The sequence below is a fragment of the Fundulus heteroclitus genome, chromosome 2 (genome assembly GCF_011125445.2).
Source record: "Fundulus heteroclitus isolate FHET01 chromosome 2, MU-UCD_Fhet_4.1, whole genome shotgun sequence".
Classification (NCBI taxonomy): Eukaryota; Metazoa; Chordata; class Actinopteri; order Cyprinodontiformes; family Fundulidae; genus Fundulus; species Fundulus heteroclitus.
In genome coordinates this window covers 12,577,322-12,600,813 of record NC_046362.1, presented here as the reverse complement: position 1 = coordinate 12,600,813, position 23,492 = coordinate 12,577,322, and the positions used below count along the sequence as shown (strand labels likewise).

The 23,492-nt window shown below is 38.7% G+C and overlaps 1 protein-coding gene across 21 annotated transcripts in view; it reads left to right on the top strand.

Moving 5' to 3' along the window:
* The window catches only part of LOC105938538 (pleckstrin homology domain-containing family A member 5), a 110,691-nt gene extending 89,776 nt beyond the window's left edge, over positions 1-20,915 (top strand). For 7 of the 21 annotated variants that reach the window (XM_036147949.1, XM_036147959.1, XM_036147934.1 and 4 more), the window contains 15 exons: positions 633-686; positions 3,418-3,498; positions 7,183-7,245; positions 7,334-7,414; positions 8,623-8,772; positions 8,901-9,002; positions 10,649-10,807; positions 11,269-11,427; positions 11,784-11,904; positions 12,490-12,605; positions 13,745-13,960; positions 14,208-14,369; positions 15,075-15,208; positions 18,067-18,209; positions 18,506-20,915. In XM_036147949.1, coding sequence (XP_036003842.1) covers positions 633-686; positions 3,418-3,498; positions 7,183-7,245; positions 7,334-7,414; positions 8,623-8,772; positions 8,901-9,002; positions 10,649-10,807; positions 11,269-11,427; positions 11,784-11,904; positions 12,490-12,605; positions 13,745-13,960; positions 14,208-14,369; positions 15,075-15,208; positions 18,067-18,209; positions 18,506-18,594 — 1,830 coding nt within the window. In that variant the 3' untranslated portion in view covers positions 18,595-20,915. The remainder of the gene's footprint in view (positions 1-632; positions 687-3,417; positions 3,499-7,182; positions 7,246-7,333; positions 7,415-8,622; positions 8,773-8,900; positions 9,003-10,648; positions 10,808-11,268; positions 11,428-11,783; positions 11,905-12,489; positions 12,606-13,744; positions 13,961-14,207; positions 14,370-15,074; positions 15,209-18,066; positions 18,210-18,505) is intronic. The other 14 variants (XM_036148027.1, XM_036147964.1, XM_036147967.1 and 11 more) reach the window with 9 other exon arrangements.
* Positions 20,916-23,492: the final 2,577 nt, after the last annotated feature.

The following is a 23,492-nucleotide window of genomic DNA, read 5'->3' as shown; positions in this document are numbered from 1 at the left end:
GAAGCGCTTTACGAAAGCTGGGGTCACTGGTTAGAAGAGATGGGACTTTTGGCTTCTCACCAGTGAGGACTGGACAAGAGTGAAATTATCCGATACCAACCAGCAGCCAGTTTCTCTTACCTTTCACACTGCAGCCAGTCAGTGTAAAATTTAATTACGTTGCCTTTTCCTATTAAACAAATTAGCATCAAAGCGATGTACAACATAGATACTCTATTTAAAAATAAAATATGCTGTCTAGGTCATTTAGCAGTCAAAGAGTTTCTTTTTTGTACTTTTGTTATGCTGTCGCCCTTCATTGTGTGGTTGTCTCACAGTTATCTTCCTGCACCGTTAGGACTGCATGCGGACATTTCTTCTTTCATAATGAGCAGCATTCACATCCAACAGTAGCCTCTTGTTGTCACGTTCTACAGTATCGTACATCTGGTGCCTGACCTGCTTTCTCCACGTCGGCTTGTCCTGCTTCCTTTTCTGTGTGGCTATATTTGGACACATGACATGGTTATGTGATTCCCAAGTAAAAGAGAGGCGCACAAGAGAAACATCCTGGTGATAAAGGACTTCTTTTTTTTTCCCTCACTCTCTCACTCTGTTCCCTTTTCTCTCCACTACTTTGCTGCCGACTCTAGAACGACATTCTCTCCCATCACCTCCAAAGGAACCTCATGTATTTGGACAATCAGGTGGGCTAGTGTCTGAGTGCATGGCCTCCTTCCTATGGTGATGGTCTGAAATAACTGAATGCTTTATTGTTGTGTACCTTCTCTTCTGTTAAATATGTTTAGTGTCACGCTATATTATTACCTTTATGTAGTTTTATAGCTGAAGCCTTTTGTTTTAGCTTCCATCCATCCTTGCCTCCTTCTTTCATTATTTTTACTGTAAATACTTATTTTTTTTATAGAAACCATAATTTTCTATGTTGTTTCCACTACAAAAAGGTAACTCAAAGTAAGTAAAATGTTCTTGAAATGAGTGCATTTATCCTTGATTTGAGCAGGTAAATAAGATGAGCTGCCAAAGTATATAAAATAAGATTTTTACACTTAAAATAGGAACAACTGATCTCCACTATTGTATTTCAAGTGCAGTATATCTAATTATCTTATTTTAGGGGTTAAAATACTCATTTATTGACAGATATTCCCATTTAACTGCTTAAATCAAGGACAAACGCACTCATTTCAAGATTTTTTTAACTTACTTTTAGTTCACTTTTTGCAGTGAAACACAAAACCATGCGAGTTGTGTATTGTACCCATTTTTACACCTGTAATGCAGTCCTGACACTCAGAGATGATCAGGAGGAGCTCCTTAGGCCCCCAGTAAAAATATCTGGAAGATCAGCAGAAAGAAATTAGCCCCTATAGCAGCATATTTCCACTGGTTAGAGTTGGTATGTCAGCCTCATCCCTGCTGATAAGCAGGTTGCTTTCCACTCGCTCATCCCTATAGTAGAAATATTTATATTAGGAAGGTTATATCAAAACATCATCAACAGACTATCCCGTCTTTATATTTATCTTCCAAATAAGGCAGCAGTTATACCGATTACTCTGCAATTATGCTTCTTGCCATGTGACAACATTCAATTCATGTGTTGCTCTTTTTTTAAGATGAAATTATTGTAAAATGCTATAATACAACTTTATACATCTTAAATGGAATTAAATCTTTACGCTAGTAAGGCTGGACGATATAGAAAAAGAAGCATATTGATAAAATAGAAATCATATTAATCAATATCAATAATTTCCAACAAATTCAAAACATATATTTAAGTGCAGCTCTGGCCATTTTATGCTGTTGCTTAGGGACCTAATTTTAGATACAGAACACACAAACAATGAATTGCAGGTCAACCCTTTATTCCTCCAACTTTTTACCAAAACTGCAAGTTTAAAAAACAAAAACAAACGTGTGCTCTCTGAACTCTTTGAAGGGGGCGGAGCTTATTCCTGGGTTTGTGTTTGTGATTGGTTGGGAGGATGACTGTAGTATTAACCTACATGACTAGAATGCATAAGGAAGAAAAACTGTTATTCTATTGAACATTTTATTGACCCTTTTTTCTATCATCGATTTACGCTATTGATCGATATATATTTTTATTTAATTATCGTCCAGCGCTATTCCCTAGTCATATGGAGTTTTGTGGTAACATTTATAGGGTCAAAACAATGATTATGCTATCTCAAAAGTAAGTTGAATCTTATCCCTGTCCTTTATCTAATATTGCACCTCCTGTGATGTGACTCCTAGAGCTGTAACTGTATGTCGCTTGTATTTGGAAGAATTTGTGTTCCAATGTGTTCATATTGAGATGGTTCATTTTATTCATTTTAGACCAAAACTAAAGGGGTATTTTGCATGTTTTGAATGTGTCTGGACCGCATCTAAAAACCTCTTGCTCAAAATCTAAACTATTTACACTGAATAGTATTGAACCAGATAATTAAATGCTAAATAGAGATTCTTAAAAAAAACCCAATGTAATCCCTAATTGATTTCTAAATTGTTTTAATGCACATTTTAATCAACATGTTTGCTGAGAAGGACTTTAGAAATATGCAAGCATAAAAAATGGACTGGTATTAATTTATTCTACACCGGTTCCTGGTTCTTTAGACACATTTTGTTATTTGTGAAACATTTAGCGCCTTTATGAAGAAACAAAGGAGATTCTTAGTTTTCCCTAAGATGTTGCTAAAATCCTGCCTCATTACATGAACCCAATATTGTGTATTTTCTCATCTTGCGAGCAAAGTTGCATCGTTGCACCCAATGCGCCACCGTGTTTGCATATATGTTTTTCAGCTTTAGCTTGCACTTCCTTTAATTTTACTTTTAATAGTTAATCATTTAATATCTGTTAATAATTTCAATTTACATTTTAAGTGCTCATCAGTTAAATAAAAGTACAGACGCTTTATTTAGGCTCTGTAAATGTATTCTTTCTTCTCTGAAGCATGTTAGGGGTTTTAGTAAATGCAACACATGGTGCAGAAAGCAACACTGATACATTCAGAATAATTGTCATTACACAGCTTGCCTCTGATTTATGTAAACAGGGAAATAATTACCTCCTCAGTCATATTTGTGCCACAAACAATTGAAGGCAACATAAGAGCCAGCTGCATTAGTAATAATACAATAAGTTAAGATTTTAAGTGGAGCTTTTCACTGCTAAGACATAAAGCCTCTTAGTGCTTTGCACTGCAGCTCTGCTTGTAAGTATGACTTCTAGCTTCTTAGAGCTGTATCCATCCCTGTCATTTCTGGATGCTCATGTTTATGTCTGAGTCGCTTTCATTAGAGAGGTGTTATCACGCTGTGGCTATTGTCTCAGAACTCAAGTGCACTGCTGTAAACCTTCTGACACTTTCTCTATCGCTCCTCTTCACACTGTACTAGATGAAGGAAATTGACCCTTTAATCGTCATGACTCACACTTTGATTGAGAACTCTGCCCCAAGGCCTCAAGTTTACCACCAAGTAAGGCCAGCCAAAGGCTTTGCTCCACCTCATCCTCACCAGTCGCTGCCGTTGTTTTGCAATGCTCCTCCTTTTTCGACGTCCAAGTCCTCTCGGCATCTTGAGACTGGTCTCCTTGTTTTGTTTGTTATGCTAGCACCTCCCCATCCATTGCATTTGACTGTTCTCTTTATTAGCAGAAGTCATGTCCTCGTGGGCATGACTTTGAAGACAAACGAGTCTGATGTATGTGTTTTGCCATAGTTCAGTTTAATCCCCCCTTCATTCTCAGGTTTGTGTGTTTTGGTTAATAAAGGGTGGAACCATATGCATTTCAGTCAATTAGCTGATTTATTTCAGTAGCTCAATACAACAAGTGAAACTCTGTTAGATTCATTATACAAACAGATCAGAGTAGCTTTTAAAGTGGCTTTTTTTCGTTGATTTTGATGACTGTGCCTTACAGTTAATGAATTACTGCATCACTGCATGGACCATGGAGACGATCAGCCTGCGGTTCTGCTGAGGTGTAGTGGAAGCCTAGTTTGCTTTAATAGCAGCCTTCAGCTTGTCTGCATCGTTAGGTCCCATCTTCTTCTTGACAATACGCACCAAATTGTCTGTGGTGGTTTAGGTGAGGCCAGTTTACTGGCTGGTCAAGCTCAGTTATACCATGGTCATTAAACCAGGTGTTAGTACCTTTAGTGGCAGGAGCAATAACCCTCTGGCATACCCTCATTTTGGGGTGTGTCCAATGACTCTCTGTGGGACAACTGTCAAGTTGATTTGGATTTTATGGGCCATAATCTGACCATAACACAACATTTCTGTATTAAAAAAAATCAAATTTTATTGAACTTTTTGTAATGTTTTCATTACCTGTAAGCCATAATCATCAAAATGATATGTATGTAAGGAATCTATACTGTACTAAACTACTTTATTTTTCAGTAAAGTAGTTTAGTAAAAATTTACCAGTATTATGATCACAAGCATAGATTTCAGTCAGTGTGCGGTCACCAGTGGGCTATTATAAAAAGCCTTTACAGAAAGCCTTCCCCGAACCTCTTAGGAAGACTTTTATTAGAATAAAATGTTATTTTCTCAGTCCAGGTCATCAATTCTTCATTTCCCCAAGTTAAAGCCAGCAGGATCATTCATTTTGCTATCATTTAGTTGTAAAAGAGAATGGCATTATTTGTGTTTAGCAGTTAAAATGTTGGATTATTCCACCAAAGTCTGAGTCCAACTCTTAGTTATACAGGACTGTAGACAATATTACCCATCAGCATTAGAGGCCTACTGATAGAGATATTCTGGGTGAACTTTCCTATACCATTCTTCGCCTTCACGCCATAAAGCGGTTACCCTGATATTGACTGTGACATCCCTTTGCCACCTTTTTGACCCTCCCCAGGGACCCCTTTCACTCTTTCATTGGCATACCGGCACCACCTCAGCTGCATTCCCACCTGTTCCACAGCCAGAAGTCTGTCTCCCTCCTCCTCCTCCTCCTTCCCATGTTACTGGTAGTCCACATGACGCCACTGTGAAGCTCTCCGAGCTGCGGGAGAGCGTGCATGTTCTCTGTGGAATGCCATGTGGTTCCTGCTGCTTTAAATGTACCATGTGGTTGAACAGAGAGGGAACGCGTGGTAAGGAAGGTGTTTGAACCATTGCAGGTGTGAGAGAGGAATGTTGCCAAAGAGTCTCAAAAGTATTTGGGCAGTGAGTCGTTTTGTGTTGTTTTATTTTTTTTATTTCTCTCATATTGGATTTGAAATGTATTTAAAGGTAAAGAAGCAACTATTCACTTTAAATGTTTTGCAGTGATAGCAAATAAGTGCTTAACCAAAACGAGTGAGATTAATTAGTCCACGTAAGATGTTATTATATACTTTGACCGAAAATTTTAAAAATAATTAGAAAAAACCCTTTACCATCACCTCAACGGGGGAAAGCTGCTGTATAGTTTTATAAAAAAAAGATCACAATACAAAAATAAGTTTTATTTACTGCCATTCAAAACGTGAGTGGATGTTTGTAGTTGATCATGTTCTGACGTTTCATATCCAATGTGAGTTGAAACATAAAACCACTCAAAATTAATTCACTGTCTCAATCTTTGAGGACTGTATTGTTTTATACTATTAAAAAGTTGGTCAAATGTGTATGTTCTGTGCACATTTTGTTGGAAACGAGGGATCCAATGCAGATGAAATTAAATTCTTATGATACTTCTCAAATTATTACAGTACATATCTGTGTGGACCACAAGTACTTTGATAAACTGACACATTTCGACTTCAGGTTATGCTTTTTGTCTTCAAATCAATTGGTTAAAGGTGCGAAACATGACGTCATCGATGCAACAACAAAAAAAAAAGGAAACATTTGCATTTTTTACCTATTTTAGAAGTGCTGTTGTTTACACAACACTCAGATGTTATTCCTGAACCTTTAGAGCTGCATCGATCAGAATGTTTTGGCTGAGTTCCAAAATACATTTTTTGCACAGGTTTGGTCTGCCAAAACCCATTTGATATGATTTCTATTTCTCTTCAGGAGATGCTGTATAACATATTAAAGAAACACCGTACTGAATATTTTTTCTAGCCTTCCTGCTGGGAGTGAACGATAATTATATTTATTATTGGCAGACATGACTTCATTCTTTTTGTGGGGGAGAGCACTCGCTGCCAAACAAGGTTTTATCAATATTTCCAAGCAAAGAGAAACTGATTACAGAGTTTAGCGTCTTTCGTTAGCGATTAGCATGGCGATCATTACTAAAAAAGCTGTCTCTGTTTGTAATCGCATAGAGAATGTAGATCCTTACCTTTTCCAAAAAGCTGCCAACTCCTCCAAATCTCAAATGCCCCTTGACAAACCAAGCTTGAAAGGATGAAACTAAGCAACTTTGTTCTATTGGGTTTAGTCTGATTAAACCACATTTATAGCATTTTCCTCATAAATAGCTCCTAAGACCTTTGTTTCAAATGGCATCATTATTAAACACCTCAAGGATGCGATGAAGAGATCCCCAGTCAGGGAATGTAAAAATGAATTTCTACAGTTCCTCTTGGTGCATCTCTTGCGCCTCAGCTACGCCACATCTTTAGTGCAATGTGTGCGTAGATGTGGTGCAGGAATAAACTACTGTCATACACCAATGCGGAGGTACTGCAGGACGTTTGACTATTGGACCACTTTAACAGCAGCTAACATGTTAATTGATTCTCAGGATTGTAGCCACAAAGTTGAAAAGTGATCACTGGTCCCATCCTTCTTGTAAAGTAGTTGAACGATGTCGACAAACAGATTCAGAGTTCTGCCGAGCTCTGCTTCTTTAGAAAACATTCGCTGGACTCAGCTCACAGTTGAGTGAATAAGATCGTCTTCCATGCCTTCCTTTTTCCATTTCCAACAACGCACACTTCTCTCACTGATGGAGAAAAATGAGCGGAGAGGAAACATGATTCACAAGCTCCAACTGCAGAGAGATTGTGTTTAGACTGGCCGCTTTTCACTGCAGGTTTTGGTAATGTAGGTTGTCTGATTTAGTGAATTATGAGTTCCCCTTCAGGGATTCATCCCCTGGCTCAGCGAGAAGGAGCCTTGTAATGGCACTGCATTAGATCTCCAGATCCTAAAGTGTATGTGCAGATCTGTTACCTCTATCTAAGGCTATGCTTGTCTTCACAGATGAGTCCAGAAGACTACAGGGAACCAATCTACCCATATATGCCTGAGGTGGAGGATATTGATGTAAGTTCAGCGTTTCACTCTTATATGACTCGTTTCTTCATGCAACTTTAAGATATGTCGTTAAACTTTTGTTTTCTTTTGAATTCAGAGTATAATTAGCAGGCTGTGTGAGCAGGACAAACTGGTGAAGATCCAGGAGGAAAAACTTCAGCAGCTATTAAGAGAGAAGGTGAAGAGACGGAGTATTTGTCATCATTACGTTACATCCTCACACAAAACAATGTTATAAAGGCTGGCAAAAAGTGGTAGCATTTAAAAAAAAATAAAAAGTTAAATTAATTTGAAATAGCAAAATAGTTTTAAAGGTTTTTGGAGAGTTGAGACAAAATGAATACTGACATTGCTTTGGTTAATCCCAAAAGCAAGGGCAACAACTTAACACAGGCTTACAAGTTAGAAAAGTTCAACTAGAAGCACCATTTACTAGAGTTAATCTAAAATGTAAAGGCTCAGAGGTTTCCTGAATCTACACTAATCATTTCCATCATTTGAAAAAAATATTTTTCACATTCTTTTTTTAATAAGTTGAATTACGAATTTTCAAAAAACAAGTTAATTTGATCGTACAGGTTAGAATTTACTGTGGATTTTCTCTAATCTATACAAGTTACATCTCCAGACTCAAATATCGACCTACACTTCCACTGATATTTGGATAAATGTCCCTAAATGGAGGTCGCAGAGAAAACAAAAACACTTTTTGTAGCCATCAGCAAGCCTCTGACATCATGCTAGCTGGATATTTGATCCCTCTTCTTATCAAAATTAGTCGAGATCATTTCAATTATTTGGTTTGCTGGCATGGTCCTTGCTTTTCATCTTAAATATACATTTTCGTAGATGTTAGGTTGAGATCAGGGTCAATCCCAGGGTTTAAAGTTAACCTGTAGAATCTTTTTCAAAAATATTTTGTTTGGGATCATCCTCCTGTTGAAACCAAAGTTTACACCCTCTGGCCCAAAGTGTTACGCTCACATTTAAAGAAACTGAGTTCTTGAGCATCCAAACCAAAGACCAGCCAGGTTCAAGCCGATCGTTAAATTGAGAATGCTGACACAGCAGTGACACTGTCCACGGCGAGGCAAGTTTAACATGAACTTTGGCTGAGAAAGTGTCAGCCAAGAAATACAGCTCTGCTCTAAAATTAACACCTTCAAGAATCTCACTCCTGCTGAAAATGTAGCTTAAACTGTCACTAACAAGAAGTATCCAGCCAGATTAATTGACATGGGGTTGGGAATTATTAAAAGCCCAAATGAACGGTGACCTGCATGTTGTTAACCGATGTATGTTGATGTCTAAATGCATCTTTAATCATGACATCTGACATTTTTAGGAGTTTTTGATAATGTGTGTGTTTGTCTGCGTGTTTTTTAGCACACTTTGGAGACGGCACTTCTGTCGGCCAGCCAGGAGATTGAGCTGGGCTCGGAAAACCCGGCTGCCTTGCAGGGCGTCATTCAGCAGAGAGACTTGCTGCAGAACGGCCTGCTCAGCACCTGCAGAGAGTTGTCCAGAGTCACTACTGTGAGTCGGAGCTAATCCTCTCCTTACCCACTGTGGACACTGAAGACCTCCTTTCAACCTTTTTTCTTTTTTTTGTATTTATCTAAGATGAGTTTTTACCTGAGTGTTTTCTTTCTCACTCAAACCAGGAGGTGGAGCGCTCAAGTAGGGAGTCCGAAAGGCTAGAAGCAGAAGTGATCATAGCTAAGAACAATTTGCTGCAGCAGCTTGAAGCTCTTGGAAGCCCACAGGTAAAGTCCCTTATCTTGCACGAAAGACAGCTTAATGCAGTATTAACAATGAATACAGTATAGTACATTTTAGAGCTTCAGAGAAAGCTCAGCTAATCTTTTTATTGATACTTTGGGCAAATACAAAGATTTCTGCTTGAAGGCCCTTGGCTGCTTGTGGTAAGAAATGAGAGCATAGTGAATTATTGATGCCTGTTGTTTTGCAACTATTAATTTAGTCTGTATTTTATCTTCTCTTTTGTTGTGGTAGACGTTTAGAGATTAACAGCTTGATTTATTCCTTTTAGAGCCAATATTCATTAAGAGCAGAGAAGGCGGATACCTGCATGACTTGGGCAACCTGTTTTTTCTCGAAATCCTGCCGCGAGCAGAGATGAATGATCACAAGAGGCTGTTTCTCTGTTACGCTTCCCATCCTCTCCCATCTGTTTCTGTATCAGGCTTGTCTCTGATTCAGAAAACCTGACATTTCAAAGGGGTTTTACAGTATAAAGCTGCAACTTTTTACAGCATATAAATAACATAAAGCATTCAGGGAGCTAAACAGGGTGTTGGGAGAACCTTACGTCACCACAACCCCTGCCACTTCCTCCTCATGCTGGTCACCATCTTGGTTCCACACTGCTGAGGGATCACATCACTGCAACCAGCATTTGTCACAGGTCTGCCAGTATGTTTCAGCTGGTCACTTTGGCACTGACAGCATTGCCAAGCTGATCCCTCAAGTGTTCAGTGGGGTTGAGGTCAGGACTGCTGGCAGATTATTAAATCCTGTCCGTGCTCCAAATCCTGGACGTAGCCTCTGATAAGCCCCGCTCTGTAGGGGCAAGCATCGACATCGTTGAAGAGAGTTTGCTCCCCAAGAGAGAAGATATGCGATTGCTTCTGGTAGCAGACTCTCATGTCTATGTGTTTGACCTAAGATTGCCTCCAATAATCAGAAGCTTTAATGAAGCATTTTGACAAAATGGACCCAGCCTTCCTTGTTTTTTGTGCAAAGTTCAGTTTTAAGCTACAAACTTAAGCTCTTTCCGGGTGCTAAACGTGTATTTTTGTCTTCTTCCATTTCTTGATTTATACCCTAAGGCAGACCTACTCCTAAAATACCAATGCAGAGAAATATGTTTTCATGTTCTGAATCGTTACAATAAGTTAGAATTCTTAAAGACCATAATTGTCTGCTTTATGCAGCATGCATCAAAAATACCGTCTGCTGAGAGCTGGCTTTAATTTTAAAGCAGAAGAAAAAGGGGGAAAAAGCAACTTGTTGTGTGCAACATGGCATTTTTATATAATTGTACACTTTTTTAGTTTGTTTTTTTTTAGGTACCGTGCATTTTCTCTTTGCATGTCAATAATATATTTGGCTAGTTGGAAGTATTTTTACTGTCCTTGACTCCAGCACCTAACATAGTTTTCCTTCGCTGAGGTTCACAGAAGGTTATTAGAGGCATAAGAGTTTTAGAACAGAAAGAAGGGAGGCATGGACAAACTGAATTGAACGCAACCTACACTTACATGGTCATTGTCGTATTTAACTATAATATTATGTTTCATAATGCAGCCTGTCTAGCAGCCTACCGCAAATCAATAACCTACTGCTTAAGTTTTTATTTGTATTGGTTTGTTTTCCCACACACACTCAGACGGAACCCCCCAGTCAGCAGCACGTCCGCATCCAGAAGGAGCTCTGGAGGATTCAGGACGTGATGGAGGCCCTCAATAAACAGAAAGCCCTGCGAAATGCCGCTGAGGGGACGGGGTTCTATGGGTCCAATTCCCCCTACAGTAAGCACAAAAATGAGGTAAGGTGCCACACAAATGGTTGTAAACAAATAACTCAAAGAAACGCAATGAGTTGTTTAACTTTAGTTTATCTAAATGCATTTTTTTGGCCTGTCCTCTAGAATACAAATGTTGGTTCCTCTTTTTTGTCTTTATTTTTTTTTGCAAGATATTTTTTGGAATCACTTCTACAAAAACACTTTAATTCTCAGGCATATTCGATTTATAGAACAAAGTGGTTTATGGCCTGCAGTGACGTGGACAGAAACAGCCGGTTCTGCTTGCTGACAGCATCATTGGGCTGAAAGAATTGAGTCAGTGAAGCGGTAACAATATAGGAGGCGCTATCCGGCTAATCAGATGGTCAGCACATACCATGGGCTAAAACTGCTTTGTACCAGATGGCTGTTGCCCTGATCCTGCACGGTGGCACCATGTGTCGCTTTGCTTCCTGTCCTGTAATGCCCTATATAATCCCCAGGAGGAGGACTCGGCACCCCCGCGGCCGCCTCTTCCCCATTCCTACGAGCCGAACTCCCCCGTTGTGCCCCCACTGCCCGCCGCTCACTCCGGTGCACGGCCCTCGTCACTCCACAGGCCGGAGGACAGGAAGGCCAATCAAAGGAATAGCTCACAGAGCGTAAGCTTGTTGACCTGCTGACCCCTTTGGTTGACCCCCGCCATCAGCTGTTTCATCACATTCCTTCGTTCAAATGGACGCGTTTGAGTTGTTCATTTATTTTTTTGTTGGCTTATATCCATGTTTCTCAACATGCTTTCATCGTTTTTATTTAATTTCACTTGTTTGGCCAAACCTTTGATTATTTCTCTTTAATCAATGGTGCTTTTTTTTGTGTTTTTAACTTGATTCATCGCCTTATTCTGTTTGTTTTATAAACCATGCCTGAGTTTGAATTTGTTGGCCTGCTTTCTCCAACTACAGCTGCATATTCCATCGCCTTTGTTCGTGCACCTTAACATTGTTTTCTTTTGCAGGGTCCTGACTACAGGCTGTACAAGAGTGAACCGGAGCTGACCACAGTGGCCGAGGTGGATGAAAACAACGGAGAGGACCGATCCGAACATCCGTCTGACAGAGAACATGCTGGAAACAAAGGTGGGGAACAGGAAAAAGCCTTTAGTATATGAAGCTTATATGTATTTATTACACACACACACACACACACACACACACACACACACACACACACACACACACACACACACACATATATATATTTGATGTTTATTTCCGTTACTCAAAAGTTGCTGTTAGTACAGAGGCATTTGCTCTAATTTACGTAGCAGCACTTGTAACGTTACCCTTTTCAGCAGCATTTTCAGGAACGTTATTTTGTTTAGTTGATTTTATTGTTATCATTTTATCCCATTCTCTGAAGATGAATGAATGAATGAATGAATGAATGAATCTTTATTGTCATTGTCACAAGAACAACAAAATTTAAAAAAAGTGCCATCAATCAGTGCATATGTTTTAAAAAAATAAATAAAAATCACTGTCCCACAATTTACATAATCTAAGATTGGGAATTTATAAGTATTAAAATGTGAGCTCGTTGAATTTGGTTGAACCGGCTTTACCCTGAGTAGTTGCAAGACATTTATGTTTTAACTTTGGATGAATACATTTTAGATCTTGTGGCTCATCTTTGTAATATAATTGTTTTTTTTCTATGCTTAGGCATGTCCTACCCTGTTGGCATCGTCCCACCTAGAACCAAATCTCCAGTGCCTGAGTCTTCCTCCATAGCGTCCTACGTCACATTGAGGAAAAGCAAGAAGCCCGACCTCAGGATGGTTAGTCACTAGATGTTGAGGCGTAACTGCATGTCAGGGTTTCAGCTGTTTGTCCTGCAGAAGTTAAACCAAAATATTGTTTTTCATTTTATCATGTGGAGCTTTTTGTTGACCGCTGTGAAGCTGACACCATCTAATTTTCTCAAATTGCGTTTAGTCCCATCTTAATTGAGTACAAGTGGTGCAACAGGGCAGTCTACACAACGTCAGGCTGTTACTCATGCTCTCAAACCAGGCTTTCATAAATTAGATGCCGACTGTGGTTTATACAGTTGCCATCCTCAAACACTATCATTTAAAGATACCAGCCATATCATTAGTGCACCACGCTGAAGGGTGTGTCCTCTTTCCAGCGTGTCTGCACGGGTTTCTGTTTTAAAAAGATGCACGTATAATACAATTTCTCTTACGTAAACACTTGCTTGTTTGTTTTTTGACCAAACACCCAATTATTCTACGAGATTGTTTCTAAAGCCAGTAAAGTTTAGCTTGAGTCCAGTAAGGGCGGCGGGGACTGTGGGCTTGGATTTAACACCAGGTCCACATCTGCGAGTCCTTCAGCAAAGCACAAACCGGAAAATTAGCAACTTCACATCATCAGCCTCTTCTATTCAGGCATTAATAAGCCCCGGGCCCTCAGAGTGCAGCCATGTGTGTCTGCAGGAGCGTGCCAGCACGCAGCAGTCAGGCTGTTTGGGCTTCAGTTCAGTCCGGTTCACAGACAGTAAACACTAATAGACCGTGTAGCAGTCAAAGAAGTCTTTTTTTTTTCCTGTATGTGCATCGCTCTTGGTGGTAATGTTTAGAGTATATTCAGCTATATCCGGTTTTCACAGATACCTCTCAGTTATCATGAGAGCTGACCTAACTACAGTGGGACACTGTTTGGCTTCATGCACTCTCTGAGCACAAGAACTCTGCATGTAAAAAAATAACAAGTCACTACGGTGGCAATACTTTTGACCATATTGTTGTACTATTCCTAAATTCGATTCAATGGTTCCCTCTTTTGAGGTTTTTTTGTTATCCCAGTTTAAGCCCCTTCCAGTGTTTCCTTCTATTGTCTTCTGCTGATTTCTTCGATTTGATTTAAAGTCCAAGCTCGGATAAAGATTAACTTTACTTTGGTCTTGTGCTAGGACCGTCCTCGCAGCGCGGTGGAGCAGCAGCTGTGTGCTGTGGACGGCAGCCGGCCCAGGATGAGCGTGGAGGAGCAGATGGAGAGGATTCGCCGCCACCAGCAAGGCTCCCTCAGGGAGAAGAAGAAATCACTCAGCTTCCGGGGAGGCAGCCTGGAGAACACGCCCTCCCGCAGCCACTCCTTTAATAGAGAAAATCATTTCCATAGCTTGAAGGTATGTTGCACTCAGCACCATAACACATACAGGTTTTATTGGTAGGGATAGTTGTTTAGCATCAATCCATGTGTTCCTATCCGATTTTTATTAGACTCAAAGAAGTTCAACATGCTGTTGGTCAATGTCTTTTTGATCAAAAATGATCTCATTTTTGTTTCATTGAATGAATAGATCTTTTATGTGTTTTTTTTTTTACCATTTGACAATTTTAACCATTATTTTTCTTGTTTGTTTATGTCTTTAGTCCCATTCGAGGCGTAGAGATGAGGTGATAAGCAGTGATATTCAGGAGCTGGAGGCCTCGCTCAGGCACCATGACTTGATGAGGGACCATGAGACCCCCGCTGAGGAGATAGCCCGTCTCAAGGAATCCTCTCAGGACGATCATTTCAACCTGGATCGAGAAGTAATGCAGATCAGTGCCTTAGTCGTCACTCCACTGTCCTATTGGCCAAGTATTTGTTGAGGAAATGTAGAGGTAGTGCTTGATTTTAGATGAACTGTGACGTTAAGAGGTGTAAAGGAGCCCAACTTTGTCTACATGATGTAAGAACCGTATATGAAGGAGACGAGTTGTGGAAAATGTTAGACTGTCCAACTATCAGCTTGGTACATGGTGTGCATTTGAAGAAGCTTAATTAGAAACCCAACTTAATTTCTGTAAATGGTTAAAACATTTCAGAAAATCTTTTGTTTTAATGGGTTCAGTGGCTTAAAATCTTAAGGGAAGATGACATCCTAAATGCAAAGAGATTGAGCATTTAACTGCTCTGCTGTTTCTAATAGTACAACAAAAACTTTAGCAAATTACTTTTAGAAATTGACATTTTACTTTTTTGTCAGCTAAATGAGGTATAGCAAAAAAAAAATTTAACATCACTACATTTATCACTACATTCAACACATTAATTTAGTTCACATTGCAGAGAAACTCTCCTTATCTGATCGAAATCTGGATAAAAAAAGATTATCAAAACTTTAATTTTAAGATTTAAAGCTGTTTCTTATTATTTTATTTTTATGACATGATGTAAACAAATTTTCCTTCATTTATAATCTACAAAGTAATTTACATGAAATCTGTAATAGGTGCGCTTCTTTCCCTTTTTAGCTTTCTGTGCCTGACAAAGTGCTGATTCCTGAGCGTTACATTGAGTCAGACCCAGAGGAGCCTCTGAGTCCTGAACAGGAGGCCGATAAGCGGCGGAAAGTGGATCGTATTAAAGCCCTAATTGCAAAAAACAGGTGAATATAAACACAAGAGTACATATACATGAAATTGTGTAGAAGTGTGGACATTTTAAGAGATAAAATAAGAGAAATGTCCTGTAGATAAAGGGGTCTGTTGCAGCTAAGCAATGTTTTTCTGCAGATTCCATAATGAAGCTTTATGCACAAACTTGGAGGTCACAGACAACTGATAATTTGTGTTTATAAAATTGTTTGCTGTCAAAGGGTATTTGCCAGCTTACAGATTTCTTTTGTTTTTGTCACAATTTTTTAGATTTGATAACCTGACTAATTACAACAAGCAGTTTTCATATTTGTGATTTAATTGATTAAAGTGGAATAAACTATGGAAATGTAATTCACACACCTTGTTAAATCATTAATTACCTGTGATCAACTTAACTTAAAAAATGTGAGAGCTGTTAACAACTTTGAGAAGCAACACATCATGACGTACATGAACAAATCCAGCAACAAGTTAGAAAGAAAGTCGTGACAAAGCCATTTCTTAAGATGTTGGACTCCAGCGAAGCGCAGTGAGAGTTGTTATCCACAAATACAGGGTGTACATTTGAGTTGGTGACACCTGTACAAACCCTCAAATAGAAAACATGTGCCTTCCTAGGAGTGATCAGCCTATCAAAATGACTCCCAGTTCGTTGATCCATCCAGCAGGTTACAAAAGTACAAACAATATCTAAAGCTCTACAGGCCCTAGTTATGCTCACTGCTCATGATTCAAAAGTAAGACAAGACGATGAGGGATTTCATTGTTGAAAACACAACATCTTGATGATCCCCAAGATCATCAAGATGGGGGGGAAAGAGAAGATGTTTTTGAAATGTTTGGAATAAAGCTAGCGCAGCATTTTAGACACAGAAGATCATACCAACAGTCAAACATGGCGGTGGTGGTGCTATGATGCTCATGGGCTACTTTGCTGTTTCAGGACCTGGACGACTTGTCCCGATTGATGCAAACATGATATCTGCTGTTTACCAGAAAACACTAAAAGAACTGTTTCCAGCCATCAGTCCCTCCTGTTACTGCAGGAAAATGATCTAAACCACACCACCAAGTCCACCTCTGATGGGCTTTAAGTATCAGCTGTTTTATGTTAGTTTTTATACTTACTAAGGGACTCGTGATAGGGTGGGCTAACCATATATAGAGTCTATTGGTCTTTGATGCAGCCGTCAGGGGTTAGATTCCTGATTGTTGTCTGAATGTCTGATAACTGAATAAAGACTGGCAATGCCCCAAAATCATCAAGTAAAATTGATAATCTAAAACAATTAGGTGTGACAAGAAGCGAATAAAGTAAGAAATCTGTAAGGGGGCATTATACTTTTTCCCAGCATATATATATATATATATATATATATATATATATATATATATATATATATATATATATATATATATATATATATATATATATATATATATATATATATGTATATGTATATGTGTGTGTATATATATATATATATATATATATATATATATATATATATATATATGTATATATATTAGGGCTGGGCAAGTTAACGCGTTAATTTCGCGTTAATTCATTAGACTATTAACGGCGATATTTATTTTATCGCGCATTAACGCATGTTGCTCACATCATGCTTTCAGTCAGTGTCAGTCAGCACGCGCGCTGACTGCAGCGCGCTGTCACGGCAGCGCTCTCCCCCTCCCCTCTCGTACATGGCTCAGCGGCGCCAGCCAATCAGCACGCAGGCTCAGCCTGGCCCGCGCACTCAGCTCTCACACAAACTTAATACACAAACAGCTGAGAGAGAACGCAGCAGCGAAAAAACATGAACAGAGGAAGTAGCACCGTTTGGCTTTATTTTAATACCGTAAATGAAATCAAGCTGTATGTTTTGTAAAAAGCCGGTTCATTTAAGTGGAAACACAACAAATTTATCTAAGCACGTGAAAAAACATGAAAACGTCGAGCCCCAGAAACGGAGAGAGGAGACGAAACTTCTCTCACTGCCCCGACAGACCCACAGACGTCTCTGACTGAGGCGTTTCAGTCCTCCAGGGAACATCCAGGTAGATCAGTGGATGGATGGATGGATGGATGTTACTGGAGCCCACACATAACATGTAATTAAGACCTTGAAAGAACCCAGTACATATATTAAAAAGTGTTATTTAAGATAAGATAACATTAGCTGATCCTTTTTTTATCCCACGACGGGGAAATTTATAGGATTAAAGCAACAGGCAGGTGCACACAACACAGACAAAATTACATAAGGATTGAAATATATAAGAGGTGGATTAGCGAAAAAAACACTGAACATAACATTATTATTATTATTATTATTATTATTATTATTATTATTAAATTGTAATAATAAAATAAAAACCACAAAACCCAAAAGGTCAACAGTTTCATGATACATCAAGCTTAGGGACTGGCTAATATACAGCAGGTCAAAAAAGGCCATATTTTGGCTGCAGTGCTTGTTCTCTTATGAAGAAAAGATCAACTAGTGCACTAAATTCAATAGATGGGTTGAAAATATCCAGTATAAAATAAGTGCTACAAATGTTACAACACTTTTGTTCATATGGCAGCAGAACATTAAAATAAAAGTGCTCTTTACACTACTTTTGAATTCATTCTTGGAGTTTGTAAATACAATGCGATTAATCGCGATTAATCAGTGCGATTAATCGCGATTAAATATTTTAATCGTTGCCCAGCCCTAATATATATATATATATATATATATATATATATATATATATATATATATATATATATATATATATATATATATATATATATATATGGTGGAGTGTGTACAACAAAAACAATTTTTGTGTGTGTGTTTTTTTTTTTTCCTAGCATGGCGAATGTGCTGCCCAGTTTAGCTTTAAGCCCAGAGGACGTAAATGAAGAGGAGGTTACAGTGCAAGAGAAGGAGAAGATGATTAATATCTCCTACGAGCTGGCAGCAGAGGCCTCCAAGCGCAGCAAGCTGGTAGCAGGTACATCTGCAGGGACAGCACAGAGAGATGCTGGGGGATTCCATCAAAGAGATGTTTGGTCGTGAACAAAACTGGTCGGAGGCTGTTCTTGGAGACAGACATGCTGCTCCGTTGTGTAGATGCTTAGTGATTCATTTTTCCTAACACCCTCTTTTAATTTCCTTATTAATTTCATCGACTTACTTTAGTCTTTTTTTTCTGCTGTTTGGCCATGTATTAATTGGTTATTGGTCTAATTTTTTTTTATCATTTGTCTGTGCCTGTGTGTTCAACATGTTGCTTTTTTTTAATTGCAGTGAAAAGCCTGTCGTCTTCTTCCCCACCCCCACAGTCTCCCAACACACCCCCTCAGCTCACTGATGGCTCTCACTTCATGTGTGTGTAGTGGCACCAGTAAGGTCCTTCATCATCCTAATTTCTTCATAATCATATTGCTTTAAAATAATTAGGATTTTTCTCACTGAGGGCTTAAACCATGCTCTGATGAAGGGAACAATTATCAGGTGCTGTTATGCATTTTGTTCTGTCTAGACTAGAGTTTTTTTTTCTCTCATGTGGTGGCATTTCACATCCTCTGCATTAGCATGGTTTGCTTTTCTATCACTGGTCAGTGATTCATACGCACCAGTGCCTTGCAAAGATTTCTTTGAACTTTTTTTTTTAGATGTTGTCACATTAAAACTGCAAACATCACTGTTGCTGATTGGGATTTTGTATGATAGACCAAAACAATTGTTTCTGAATAAAAACCTGAGGTCTGTTGTACATACAGTACCCTCCAACTAACATTCCCCCAAATAAAACCCAGCACAGCCCTAATGAGTAATTTAGTCTCAGTAGAAGTCCAGCTGAGTGTTTGGTTTGTTTTTTTGAAGAGCCAGAAGACAGATGGCACTATATACAGAAGGGGGCAAACTCACTGAACACTGTCTTGATATACCACCCACTGGTAGAACATGGTGGTGGCAGCATCATGCTGTGGGGAGGCTTTTCTGCAGGGAAGCTAGTCAGAATTGATGGACAGAGCTAAATACAGTACAGGGCGTTGAAGGTTTTAAACGACTCGAGACTGAGGTGCTTTCCAGCAGGAGGACGACTCTAAGCATACAGCCAGAGCAGCAATCCTAAGGTTTATATCTAGTGTGTTTATTTCCAGACCTAATTGCTGCTGAAAATCTGTGGCCACATTTGAAGCTTCTCAGATGCTCTCCGTCTGATCTGACTGACTTTGAGCTGTTCTGTTTGTTTGTTTTTCGATTAGAAAGCCTTTCAGCCGTAATTGCATCAAAAGGTGCTTTTTCAAACAATAGACTCTGGGTTGAATGCAAAGGCGTAACAAACTTTTAAAATTGTGTTTATATAAAAGTATTCAAACTACATATTATATGTCGTCCACGTCGCAATTATGCAGTGCTGTGTTTTGGTTTCCTGTACAAAATCCCTGTAGGATCCTTGGATGTTTATGGTTGTAATGTGACAAAATGTGAAAGGTTCAAAGTGTTGAAGGCTTTTGCAAAGCAGTGTGAATTTGTAAAGTATGTATTTTATCAAGTGAATGGTGAAATGCAGCTGCAGTTTGGAAGTAATTTTCAACTCCATATCTTGCCCTCCAGCACAGGCTCTGGCCTCAGTAAAGACCTACACATGAAGGAAATAAAAAGGAAGGCATAAACACCTCCTGAGGACCTTCTTCTTGGAGATCAGCACAAGGCCTTGACCTACAGAAAGTGAAACTGCCTACTTGCGCCTGGCACCCTCAGACTTCTGTTTACTCACTGTGACGTCTAACGCTTCTATGCCAACCTTTGGGGACATTTCTACTTCGTTGCCCCGCTTTGAGACGGAGCTCTCTCCTCATTTCACTTTTTACAGTACCTGCTGCGGTTTCGTTTTCAGCTTTCCCAAGATCCTTTCAGTTTGGTTTTATTATATTTACAGTTTTGTTAAGTTGTTGCATTATGGGCCGATTTATATCTGTATATATGGGAGGCTACAGACTGAGCTCCGTTGTGAGTCAAACTGCTCGTGACAGAATATTTTTAGGCCATTTTTCAACATCTTTTCAAAGTTTTAAGATTCTTTTAAGATGATTTTTTTAGTTAAATTTTATCTTTAATATTTAATTCACATTGCTTGTCAGATGTCGACATTCAGCTAACCGGTTATATTAAATTATTGTAAAGAACACTTGTCAGTACTGACGAGTTAAAAACAAATCTATATTCCTGACATATAATAATGGAGCAACTTTACTCTTGCAGACTAAAATTATTTGTACATTTCAATGTTTGCAGCCAGTGACGCGTTGCTGCCGATACATATACATATTTGAATGTTCTGATTTAAATCACTGTTTGTTCCCTATGTCTGAGATATATATCTATATATATTTAAATTGAGAGATGGACACAAATTTCAGAGTTTGGTACTATTTTAGGACATGTCGATTTAAAGCATAAAGAAGCTAGGGAAAATGCATGTAAAAAAAAAAATGCAATAAAAAAGCCTTTGTCAATTGAAGATATTTTTTGCGTGTGTGTAAAAAGTGTAACTATCAGAGGTTTACTGTGTATATAATGTACATTGTTCATCAGGATGGGAATATATACCCACCATATAGGTACGTACATACAGATTGGATTTGCAAATGTTCATATCCCATCTGTTTTATATCATGTTAAATAAACATTGCAGTTTTTAATACTTGTACGTGTTTTGGCTCTCTTTATTTTTGTCGTTTTTAACTATTGTGGGAGAAGCTGAAGGTAAAGCTTGTGATCAGGGGGAGGCTTTGCTGTGTGATTCATGTGCAGGTGGAAAAAAACGGCCAATTATTGCTTTGAGACGAACGGTGATGTAAAACTGAACTAGCCGAAAAATACGAGTGCTTCAAGCACACTTCAGTCTTCTGCGGTTAATTGAAGCTTCTCTAAAATTATTCTGGGGAATTTGCCAAAACGTCCTGTAGAAACTGAAGTGTTTGACTGTTAATCTGGAACAAGTGCCATTACTTAACGTCCCTAAGAACGAAACATTGAGGACACTTGTTTCACATCTCAAGTCTATTTTTAGCGTTTTTTTTTATTTTTAATGAAGAAGAAAAGGGCCTGTTATGGTGAACAGGTGATACGCAGATCAATGCCGCTTTGAAACAAGATTGTTTCGTAAACAGTTGAAGGAAAGGTAGATGATGCATAAATGTATATTAGGATGTTCAGTTTTTCCAAAGGCCAGATAATGAGGGATGCTAGGATGGAGTGGGGGATCAATAGATACCTCTGTGGTTATCACAGAAGCTGCTCTGGTCTGTTGTGTAGAGTGAACTGACCCAAAAACAAATGCGCTCCATTTAGTGGTCTGTCTATGTCCCCAGTCTTCATCCATGGACATGAGATATGGATCAAGGCTGAAAGAACATATCCTGGATACCAGCAGCTGAAATGATCTTCCTCTGCAGGGTGGCTGGCCTTTGCCGTTCAGGGGGGAACTTGACTGAGAGCTGCTGTTCACCCACATCTGAAAGTCTAGGCTGAGGTGGTTTGCTCATCAAATTAAGACGTCTCCTTGGCGACCGACTCACTTCCGAGGTTTTCTGTGACGGTCCCACAGGGAGGAGACCACAGGGCAGAACCAGAACATGCTTGAAAAAGTGGTTGGATGGGTACACTATTTTTTTCCATCCAACAAGATGAAATAATAATCAGATTTGGGGAGCAGGCTTGTTAGATTGTAATATACCGCCCTGCACAGGGCTAAGATGCCGTATTAAATATTCAGTTATTTAATAAAGATTCACAAGGGGGTGTCTAATCATATTTTTTATTTACCTCTGAAAAATAGTGTGGTTTAGCTGCATTGAAACAACACAAATGAATCTTGTTTTACTCATTAGAGAAATTGTGTTTTTTCCTTTAATTGTTTACTACTGAAAATTTAAAGTGTTGTTAAAATTGGTAACAAATATCCATATGGCCAAATATGCTGGGGAAACACATAGGCCCTAATAAGGTGACTCCAGTTTTTCCCAGGACTGTAAAGGGGTTACTATATCATTAATAAAATACTAAATAACATATCTGTTCATATTATAGTACTTCAGTATAAAACGCTTAAAAACCATTAAGCCACAGCTCATCATGGGAACTTGAACTAGGCAGGAATCATGCTAAAATTAGTCCATTCTCACATATCTCTGTCTGAGCACTCGGAACCGAATATGTGCATCATACCAACAGTCATCAGTCCTGCTGCAGATGTCAGCTTACATTACATTTTTGTTAGGAAAGACCAGAAAGAAAGTTATTACTATGTACCCATAATACACACAAGGGAAATAGACATTTACTTCAGTGTATTTATTATTAATTTGTATTTGCAATAATGCATTGACAATACACTGCCAAAAATATGTGGTGTGGTTCCAAAAATATTACACAGCCAAAAGGGAACTAAAAGTAAGTAAAATTTTCTTGAAATTAATGTATTTTTCCATGATTTAAGCAGGTAAATAAGACTATTTGCCAATGGAATAATATTTTTGCACTTAAAATAAGAACAATTCATCTCCATCAACTCATTTCAAGGGCAGGATGTCTAATTGTCTTATTGTAGGGGTAAAAATACTCACTCCATTGGCAAAAAGTCTTATTTACCTGCTTAAATCAAGGAAAAATACATTAATTTCAAGAAAATTTTACTTACTTTTACTTCCCTTTTTGCAGTGTAGTTTGCTAAAACATGACATTGTAATGTCATTTGTTTCTCCTTTTTAATTAACTAAATAGGGGTATTCATCATACTACACATGACAGATGGGGAGGGGTAAATTTTGAAACTGGATAGATACTTTAGCTTAGCCATTTTTACGCTGGTTAACAGTGATTATCATCCACACACCTATGTCCATAAGTACATTTTGGATTCAGCATATGTGCATCAGGATCGCAGAAGCCTGTCGTCTGAATGAGACCCAGTTAAAAACATAGGATGGTGGCTCCCTCTGGTGGTAATTAAGGTTATTGTAATTTCCCTGAACATAATCAAATGCAAAGCATGTTTAGCTCAGTACGAATCGTCCACAAGGCGGCTACAAATTGTCCTGTTGCGAACGGCTGCTTTTCGTACCAGAGCGAGTGTGATAGCTACGAAACGGCCAAAAACGGCAGAGGTACGAAACGGCGAAGAGGCGACAAGAAACTGTTTAAATGTTTATGACGCGTTTTTTGAAAGTGTTTGAACCAAGATGACGTAGAAAATATGTTTTTTCTACATAATTTATTACTC